The following is a 10,679-nucleotide window of genomic DNA, read 5'->3' as shown; positions in this document are numbered from 1 at the left end:
CACAAGGTCCCACAATAGGCCGTCTGCAAGCTGAGGAGCAAGGAGAGCCAGTCCAAGTCCCCAGACGGAAGAACTTGGAGTCCCATGTTCAAAGGCAGGAAGCATCCAGCATGGGAGAAAGGTATAGGCTGCGACTCTGGGCCAGTCTAGTCTTTTCACGTTTTTCTGCCTGCTTTATATTCTAGCCATGCTGGTGGCTGATTAGATGGTGCCTACCTAGGTTAAGGGTGGGTTTGCCTTTCCCAGCGCACTGACTCAAATGTTAATCTCGTTTGGCAACACCCTCACAGACACACCCAGGATCAATACTTTGCATCCTGCAATCCAATCAAGTTGACACTCAGTATTAACCATCACACCAAGCTTTTGCTGGAGCCTCTTGATGACAATTTTGATTGAGTCAGAAGGATGAATTTGGCAGAGATGCCGGTCATATTAACAATTCACTGCACAGGTGGAGGACCTGAGGTCCATATCCAACTGCAAATTTCTGCCTGCCTCCTGCCTCCAGGATGATCTGGGGATGTGCTGGCCTCTCAGCATTATTGCCCATGCCCTAGTATGGTGGAATTGTGTTTAAAAGTGTGACGGTTTTATTCTTCATAAGAATCAGACTGCCTTGGCTCAAATTGTAACTCCATCACTTTGCAGGTTTGTGGCCTCTGGCAAGCTACATAACTTCACTGACCCATATATGTGATAGAGATAATGATAGGGTTATTACGGGAGCACACCTGATGATAGATGTAAAGCACTCAGTACAATGCCTGTTTGTAGGAAGCATCTAATAAATTTTAGTTGCCGCTATAACTAAGCACTTGCCTCTTTTTCACATGCCATTTTAGCCAGATCAAATAGGTAGGAAAAAAGGCTATCAATCATGACGTTTATACTTTCCTGTTTCTAAAAAGGTACACTTCTAAAAACTTATATAATCCATTTATAGCTATTAACTTAAACTTGGAAAGTTTGGATATTTGGTCTGTCTTCAGAAGTGTTTATCTGAGGATGTAAGCCCTACCGCTCAAATTACTATGTATCACCACTGATGTGCATTATGTTGATTCTTATACCTATTATATGCATGTGTGAAACTAAGCCCCATAAAAACAGAATGGAGGCATTCCTGCTGAAAGGAAGTGAATTGAAGGGAAGAGAAGCAGAGCCTTTGCAAAGAGAAAATTGTCCTATCTCTCGACCAGTGTCAGAATGTGGAAATGTTTACAAAATGCTCATTAAAAGAAATAGGGATTGCAAGATAGAAACAAATTCTGGTGCACAAGTTTACACTAGGGAGATAAGAAAGGCTAGGCCCCTATAGGGGATTTTGTTATCCAATTACTGCAACCTGACTTTTAGGGGGAGAGGAAGAGTGGTAGGGGGAGGGAGAGAGAGAGGAAGAGTTTCCAAACTTGTCTCCAGTGACAGGAGACATTTACGCTCCACAAGATAAAACTGCCACTTAGAGCCCAGGAGAGCTAAACCTTCCTGGCTTGGCCTAAGGGCTCGAGCGGAGTCATGGGCTCTCTGGGCCTGACACTGTGCGCTCTTTTCTGCCTGGCAGCTCACTTGGTTTCTGGGAGCCCCATCATGAGCCTAGAGCAGTCTCCTCTGGAAGAAGATATGCCCCTTTTTGATGATGTTTTCTCAGAGCAAGATGGTGTCGACTTTAACACACTGCTCCAGAGCATGAAGGATGAGTTTCTCAAGACACTAAACCTCTCTGACATCCCCACGCAGGATTCAGCCAAGGTGGACCCACCAGAGTACATGTTGGAACTCTACAACAAATTTGCAACAGATCGGACCTCCATGCCCTCTGCCAACATCATTAGGAGTTTCAAGAATGAAGGTAAGTTTTTGCTGATGAAATTTGGCTTGGATTTTTTTCAAGACACTATAAGTAAATTTACAATGCATGGGAATGATATAGGTAAGGCTAAATACATCTATATAAGGATGTTAAATACATACAGATACACAAAAACAAGGCACATTTTGGTCTATACCATTTATATAGTCATTTCAGAACCTCAATAAATACTTACAAACATCTTTTAATCCAAAGCCACAAAATATCTATCAATTTGACATCATCATTGGGTCCTGTTAAAAAATGTTAATTTGAACACCAAGCAACACAAAGAATTAATGTTGGTCTACTGCCGTATCTTTGTCATTTTCCAAATAGGCCTTGATTGCCATTTGGGCTTTTAATTAACTAAAAAATTTCTCAACTTCTACTTAGAATACCAAGGATAAAATCAGTCAAAAAACATCAAGTTGTGATTTGTGTTTTGTTCAAACTTTTGATAAGTTTTTATTTTGTGACCGTATTTAAGAAATATTCAAACAGGATGGAAATATATTTTAAAGATTCTTCCTAAGGCTGTGTTGTTTGATGTGTCATGTACATCCTTAAAGCACTGTTTACAGTTTCCAGGAAGTGTGGATGGCCCATTAATCATCCAGCTCATCATTTCCGTCTTTATAAAGAGCAACGTACAAGCTTTGAATTACTGGTGGGAAAAGTTTGTTTTCTTCTCCTCAGTCTTTAAATTTGGTAACTAAATCTAATGAGCTAGCAAGTTATTTATTTTCTATTTTTTATTTTTTGCTTAATATGGTCCTGGTAGGAAAAAAAACTCTGATATCTAAATATCCATGGTAGAAGCTGATAGTCCAAATGAACTAATTTAATATTTGCCAATTATGTTTTTATAGTCACTAAACAGGTATAAAAGAAGCTTCCCATCAATGTTGGCCAGATGTTCTCAAAAGAAGAAAGGTAATAGTGAAGAAATAGCTCAGGGCTTGGAATTTTAAGGGCTGGTTGGCTTAGTGGTTGTAAATAATTAGCTGATGACTCAGAGCCTCAATTTCCTCATCTGTAAAGTGGGGGTAATAATACCTAGTAACATAGTTGAGTGACTCAAAAGAGGTTACAGATAAGAAAGCACTCCATTTACTATGAAGTGCTGATCCAACTTCAGTGATTACTAATGAGTTACTTAATATTCTAGGTGCTGGAATAAATGTTGAGTAGGTATTCCTTGGTCTCTAAGATATCTGCCTTTAAAATTGAGTTGGCTGACAAAATTTCTATTTCATAACATCTTTCTCATGGAAATGGCAAGATGAGATTACAGATTCCTTTTGGAGGGGAGTCTGAATTGAAAATGAACAACCTCCTCCTGTAAGAACCCTCCCTAATACTTCTCAGCACCGAGCCCTAAGTGTCTGGCTCTGGGTGCCGGTGAGAAAATGTTGTTTGCATCCCCCGGAAAAGTAGAAACGTTTTCCATTCTCACTTCTCTCATAGGGTATCTGGATGATCCAGGTCAGGATGTGGAGTTTACTGTGCTTATTATTACTGGAGATTATTGAGGGCAGGAACACACATCTCTCAGTAAACAACCCAGCCGCCAGCACCTCGGCCCGTCTGCAGGAAATGTGCAGCCTGAGGACAGAAATCGCACAGGGCACACCCTGTTGGCTACTATTGCCTCTCTTCTTACTCTTTGGATCTGCTTAGTGCAGCTCCCTAGGAGACAAAGACCAAAAAAAAACTCCAAACCTACATCATCTTAGGAAAAAAAGTGCCACCTCCAACGTGAAAAAAGCATGCCCTCAATTCCTAGCACTGCTCCTTTATCACCTTGTCAGGGGAAGTCAGTTCCCTGCATCGAGGCTTGATTTCTTCTGGTGCAAAATGAGCAGAGAATCAATACCTGCATTATGGGGTCATTGTGAGAACCAGAGAAGATCATGGTTGCAAAGCATCTGGCAAGAGAAATTTGTCAACAAACATTAGTTCTCTTGCCCTGAAATGTAACTCTTCAGTCTATTGCTTACTGCATTTGCACATGCACAGAACGTCACAGCGAACTTACTTTTTCAAAACAGTCTTCTTGAGGTATATTTGACTTATAAAAATATTGGTGTATAAAAGTATAATTGCACATATTTAAAGTGTATAATTTGAAAGGTTTTGACATAGGTAACATTCATTGAAACCATCACCACAATGAAGATCATGAATATATCCATTAACACCAAAAGCTTCTTTGTATGCTTTGTAATGCCTTCTTCCCACTACAGTGAGCTCTTATTTTATACTTTTCTCCTGGGTAGAGCAGCCAGCCTACTCCTCCATGTTCCCTGTCCATGGGGAGTCAAATCTCCTCCCTTCTAAGAGTGGGAGAATAATTCCCAAGCCCAACCCAAGAGCTTGATGATGGATTAAAGTCATATGTCACGCCCATAAATCAATTTAGTCTGATGCCTAGAATCATCAACTAATCAATATTTTTAAAGCACTACCTCTGTTTAAGCCATCATAGTAGGACAGAGACATACAAGGGAGTTTTGAGCCATTCAAACCAGGAGGATGGCAATCTAGTTGGGAAAATTCATTCATAAAAAGATGGCTGAAATACAAGGACGTAAATGACAAAGATCAAAGGAGATGTAAAGTGCTCAAGTGATTTCAGAGGGGAGGGGAGGGAACTTTCAGATAAAGAAGTAAGGGAGCCTTTTACAGGAGATGTCAGAGCTGGATAGGTGGAGGTGAGGTGAAAGGGCTTTCCAAGGGTCAGAAGAACAAGTGAAAACGTGAAAATTACGGGGAAAAAAGAGTGTTTTGACAGGTGGTAAAGATATCAATGTAGTTGAGACAGAAGGGTTTACAAATCCATTCAATTGTTCACAAATATTACTGAGTAATCACAGTGTTCCGTGCACTGTGGAGGATGTAAGGAAGTTATGTCTGATCAGGAGGCTAAGACCCATGTATAGCTGATCTTGAAAGCCATTCCAGGGAGTTTAAATTCATTCTGTAGGTCAGCATTTCCCATTGGCAGTGTGTAAGATGATTTTAGGTGGTTCCCATAGAAAGCTATGAATCATGTGAAATAATTGTATATTTTTATTAATATGGATTTTTAGCAAACATACATAAATATCACCTCAAATCTCTCCTTTCATGAATGATGTTGCTTAGGAACATCATTCTAAAGTCTAAAATAGATAATAAGTGTAAAATAATTAGATCAAGTTAAAGAAAAATATTAAAAGATTATAATCTGGAACAGGGACTCACTGAGATCATGAATTAAGTATATACTTGGAGAAATGTTGCCAGTGATGAGGGAGAACCCCCAGTTGGTGGTCCTTAGCATCTTCAGTGCCATGGAGCCCTTTGATAATCTGATGGCAAATGCCTTCAGGGCTTCCTTGTAGACTCATTACCTGAGGCAAGTGTGCAGGAGCTTTGGGCTAACTGTAAAATATTCAGATAGGAAGTCAACATGATAGTATTTGGAGGTGTCCTTTTAAGACTAAAGGACTTTTACAGAGTTGATTCATAAACATTATTGAGTGAGTTATTTGTGCCATGCTCCATGCTAGGTGCTAGGGGTACAAGACTAAGGCAACCAATCTAGTCCCAGGATTCACTTTCTCCCATTACTCTTTGGACCATATAACCAAAAGTCAATTGCTGTGACCCTCTTGGTTTATGGCTGTCTTATTGACCTTGTCAGGCTTTGTTGCCTAGAACAGAAGTCAGCAAGTTTCTTCTGTAAAGGTCCAGACAGATAATAACGATTTTAAGCTTTGCAGGCTGTATGTTCTCTGTTGCGTCTATTTAACTCTGCCATTATAGTGCAAAAGCAGCCACAGACAATACAAAAACAGTGGATGAGGCTGTGTTCCAATAAAACTTTATTTCCCGAAGCAGGTAGCAGGCCCATTTTGGCCCATAGGCTCTAATTTACCAACCTCTGATCTAAATGGAGGTCTTTTAGGAAGAACAGTGCCCAGCCAACTGTGTGGGGATCTCCACCCACTACAAACACAAATATTAAAAAACCATGAAGTCCTCATCCCTGAAAAGCTTCAAGAAAAGAACAATCACATGTCCCATTTGATGGCTCTTTGTTGGTCAGGAAATTTGGGGACTTGCCCACACAATCTCCAAGTTCTCTCCCAGTTCTGTAATTCTGTGTCTGATGAGCTATTCAAGCAAGGCTGGCTGAATTTTACCCCATCCATTAGACCCCCATTTTCCATTTTAGTCTTGGCAACTGAACTCTTTTGGGCATTCTACCACTGACCTTTCGGGATTTCTTGTGTCACACAGAATGCTGACATTGTGTTTGTCCTCATTGATCTTCTCCCTTCATTCTTTCTGCATTGAGCTTTATGCATGGTAAGGCCTTCTTATTACATAAATAAGCATCTGTTTTTCCCTGAGACCCACTGCAAACCTGATTTTTGCAAATTTCTTTTTTCAGATCTGTTTTCCCAGCCAGTCAGTTTTAACGGACTCCGAAAATACCCCCTCCTCTTCAATGTGTCCATTCCTCACCATGAAGAGGTCATCATGGCTGAACTTAGGCTGTACACACTGGTGCAAAGGGATCGTATGATATACGATGGAGTAGACCGGAAAATTACCATTTTTGAAGTGCTGGAGAGCAAAGGGGATAATGAGGGAGAAAGAAACATGCTGGTCTTGGTGTCAGGGGAGATCTATGGAACCAACAGTGAGTGGGAGACTTTTGATGTCACAGATGCCATCAGACATTGGCAAAAGTCAGGCTCATCCACCCACCAGCTGGAGGTTCACATTGAGAGCAAACACGATGAAGCTGAGGATGCCAGCAGTGGACGACTGGAAATAGACACCAGTGCCCAGAATAAGCATAACCCTTTGCTCATAGTGTTTTCTGATGACCAAAGCAGTGACAAGGAGAGGAAGGAGGAACTAAATGAAATGATTTCCCATGAGCAACTTCCAGAGCTAGACAACTTGGGCCTGGATGGCTTTTCCGGTGGACCTGGGGAAGAGGCTTTGTTGCAGATGAGATCAAACATCATCTATGACTCCACTGCCCGAATCAGAAGGAACGCCAAAGGAAACTACTGTAAGAGGACCCCGCTCTACATCGACTTCAAGGAGATTGGGTGGGACTCCTGGATCATTGCTCCGCCTGGATACGAAGCCTATGAATGTCGTGGTGTTTGTAACTATCCCCTGGCAGAACATCTCACACCCACAAAGCATGCAATTATCCAGGCCTTGGTCCACCTCAAGAATTCCCAGAAAGCTTCCAAAGCCTGCTGTGTGCCCACAAAGCTAGAGCCCATCTCCATCCTCTATTTAGACAAAGGCGTTGTCACCTACAAGTTTAAATACGAAGGCATGGCCGTCTCCGAATGTGGCTGTAGATAGAAGAAGAGTCCTGTGGCTTATTTAATAACTGTAAATGTGTATATTTGGTGTTCCTATTTAATGAGATTATTTAATAAGGGTGTACAGTAATAGAGGCTTGCTGCCTTCAGGAAATGGACAGGTCGGTTTGTTGTAGGAAATGCATATTTTCCTCTCCAGTTAAGTCCCTTTCAATCTGTTTTCTCTTTGGACTTGCCATTTCCTGGCAATGCCACCTCCACGTTGATTTGAAAACAACTCCTAGGCAAAATACAGTGTCAAAAGACACATACTTGTGTATGTATATTTGTACATACATGAACTTACAGAAATCTTTTGGTTCTATGCAGGCAGATTATACTCATCTACATGCATGATTCACTCAAAAGTGTGCATATTAAAGGCCAATGGTATGTTCTCTGTTACCTCTTCTCTGAGTAAGATTTAAGTCAAGATAATTTGCATCAGGGTTTTAATCATCCTAGGAAGTATTACAATTCCTAAATACTCTGGAAATGTAAGTGTAACGTTTGTCAGTTGAGTTTCTGTGGTTGCTCAGAGAGGCGGGGCCTGGCAAAGGATGCTTGAAAGGAAGGGTTAATTGATACAGAAACCAAATGGACTCAAGAGGTCTTAGAGGTACAACAGGAAAAACTGAACCCGTGGGGGACCAGTGTGCTCCAGAGGGCAGCTCCTGGTCAAGGCAGGAAAACAGAAGAAACCAGCATGAATCTGTTCCTGAGACAATAGGAAAGCAAGGCCATGAGTACTGGCTGTTGCTGCTGCTGCGGAGAGTAGAGGGGTCAGGAGGGCACTTGAAGGGGAGAAAGGGAGAAAGGGAAAAGGATATTCATGCTATCCTCAGAGGCTATCCTCAGATGTGTCTGTAAAATCATAAGCGATTCTATTTAAATAATTAAATCTTTTGGACAAAATAGAAGTATCAAAGACTAACAGGAGGAAAATCAGAAGGGATCTGTCTGTTAGAAGAAAGGATGTTAATATCTTTCTTCACCTGTTAATGCTGTTCCCTTGTCTCCACACCCCTGCTTTCCTCTGCTCCATCTTCTTTCTTCCCTCTTTCTTCTTTGCTCTAGTGCCTCACGCCTTCCTCCCATCCCTGTGTTCCTGCTCTTCCCTGGCCTTCATGACGCATGCTGTGAACTGGAAAGGGACACCTAAGTGCCTTTGTTCTCAGGGTGAAAGGAGTTAGTGTTCTAATTTCTAAATCTTGCCCTGATATTTAATTTGATTTTATTTTAATACTATCCTTTATCAAATGTTGAATACTTAGGTATAAGAAAAAGGAAAACCAGAATAGGTAAGTATAAGAAAAAGAAAACCAGAGTCCAAATGAATGAATTTCAATAAACGAATTTATGGATAGACACACAACCAAATGACTCAAAAGCCAAGACTGAATTTGGAAATCATGTTGGCTTCATGGTAGAAACTCAGTAACTTTCTCATCTTCTCATCTTACCATCTTCCCATTTTGTAACTGGCCAGGACTGAAAGTGGTGGGGAAGTGATCTGCACAGGAAGGGTCCCGTGGGTTTTCCTGGCAGGTGGCAGGCTCCAGTCTTAACCCCTACCATTTCCCTCTACCTAGTAAGCATATCCTGGGTTTTGTGCAGGAGGAACCAGAGCAGAGCAGTTTCCAAACTGTTCCAGCATCTCCAGGCAGGGAACATGGACGGTTCCTGTTAGAACCAGGAATGTGGTTTCCAGTACATCGTCCCCCATTCACCGCTACTTATCTTAAGGAATGCTTTTTAAGAAGTCTGACACTTTCTTCTTTTTTTTACCCTGGAAAACCATCAGCCGCCTTTTACAAATCTCTTAAGATTATAAACTCAAACTGCGCTAGACAATAGAGGCAAGGAAAACCATTTTGAAGAACTTTTGCCCAATTTGAACCTCAGCTCGCTAGATCTATAGTCTGCTGGGTGAATCCTGGGGAATTCATTGCTCCTGGAAGAGCGGTATTTTGACCATCAGCGGGTATACAGTGATTGATATTTTGAGAAAGCCATACAACTCAGAATCACTATTTGTGGAGCAGCCTCCATATAACATGATGTGTGTATGTGTGTGTGATGCATAGCTGGCTTTGAACAACCACACTTAACACCCTCAGTGGAACGTGGTGCATCCTTCATACTCCATGGTACACAATATATACTCACATACTCCAAGGTACTTCTTATCCTTTCTAAAGGACACTGTAATAGATACACAGTAAAACCTCAGCTGACCAGGATAGTCCTGGTTAGATAAAAATTAAGCAAAATTTTCTTTATGTCTAATACATATGACAGTGGTTTGCTGGTAAATCCCTTACAACCAGCAATCCAGGGAGGGGGAAAAAGCCCTGATTTGTGGATTTCAATGCTGTAAATCCTCCTACATGGTCTATCTTGAGCTACCAAGGTGATGTCAACTGGCTTGCAAAACGTCTAAAACCTAAGTCAGCTCTTGGGAGCTGTGCACTGGCACTGGCACACTGCTGACATTTAGTATCCCACTGACATTAGCACACTGCTGACATTAGCACCCTGATACTAGAATGTTAAGGATGTGCCAGCCCTGCTTTCCACTGTGTGCACTGCTGGCTCTGGGCTTGTGGAGAAATCTTGTCTCGAGCACTTATAGTCACTCTTCTGTTAAAGAGATATGAAAATATAGGCTGTTGGCAATTAGGCTGCATAGCCCAGTTTCTCTTTTTGCCCGTTCGGATGTAAACCTGAATTTCTACGATTTTTCTGCTTCGCTGTGGAGAGGGAGTGCAGAGAGCAACATACTGGCTTTTCAAATGTTGCTAGTTGTATTTTTTTGGCTTTCTTTTTATGAGAAAGTGAAAAGACACAGCCCGTAGAGTTCTCCCAACTCTTACCGGATGCCTGGCAGCACACCGGCGTCATCTCCAACTCCTGCATTGACAGGAAGTCAGAACATTGTCAGATCGTTCAAAAGGTAGAATCTCGGTAATGTTTCTCTGGTCATAGACCTTCTGCTAGGTCCCATGCTAGTTTTTTTTCCCTTTTATGGCAGAATTATCATCACCGAAGTTGATATAGCTAAACAACTCTTGAGGAGAATTACAGCAGAGGGACTTGGGCAGCCCACAGCCAAAATATTCATGTAAGAGTTTCTAGGCTTCCCACTATTTATTGATTGATATATTTATTTTTGTAAAATATTGTAGAATACCAAATATTTTATTTTTATGTCTGTGATTCCCTTTTGGATAGAGAGTCTTCTGGGCTTCAGAATATGGCTCACATATAATATATGGCCTGTATTTCCATCTCTCTCTTTTTGCATCAGAATGTTCTATTGGTTTAAGGAATCTTCCACAGCTTGCCATAATTTTGTATTTTTGTGTCTTGTAGGTGTGCTGTGCCTCCAAACATGCTTTGTAGTATATTTTCTGATTTGTAAATAGTACAGTTTTAACTGA

The 10,679-nt window shown here is 41.3% G+C and overlaps 1 protein-coding gene across 1 annotated transcript; it reads left to right on the top strand.

The window, feature by feature from the left end:
* Nucleotides 1–1,359: 1,359 nt before the first annotated feature.
* On the top strand, nt 1,360–7,387 carry BMP10 (bone morphogenetic protein 10). The gene is made up of 2 exons (XM_011985001.1): nt 1,360–1,852; nt 6,297–7,387. Exons 1-2 carry the CDS (start codon nt 1,519–1,521, stop codon nt 7,235–7,237), a joined length of 1,275 nt encoding a protein of 424 aa, XP_011840391.1. The 5' UTR covers nt 1,360–1,518; the 3' UTR covers nt 7,238–7,387.
* Nucleotides 7,388–10,679: the final 3,292 nt, after the last annotated feature.

The sequence above is a fragment of the Mandrillus leucophaeus genome, unplaced genomic scaffold (assembly GCF_000951045.1).
Source record: "Mandrillus leucophaeus isolate KB7577 unplaced genomic scaffold, Mleu.le_1.0 Scaffold279, whole genome shotgun sequence".
Taxonomy (NCBI): Eukaryota; Metazoa; Chordata; class Mammalia; order Primates; family Cercopithecidae; genus Mandrillus; species Mandrillus leucophaeus.
The sequence above is the reverse complement of the archived record's forward strand: the minus strand, read 5'-3'. Positions and strand labels throughout refer to the sequence as shown.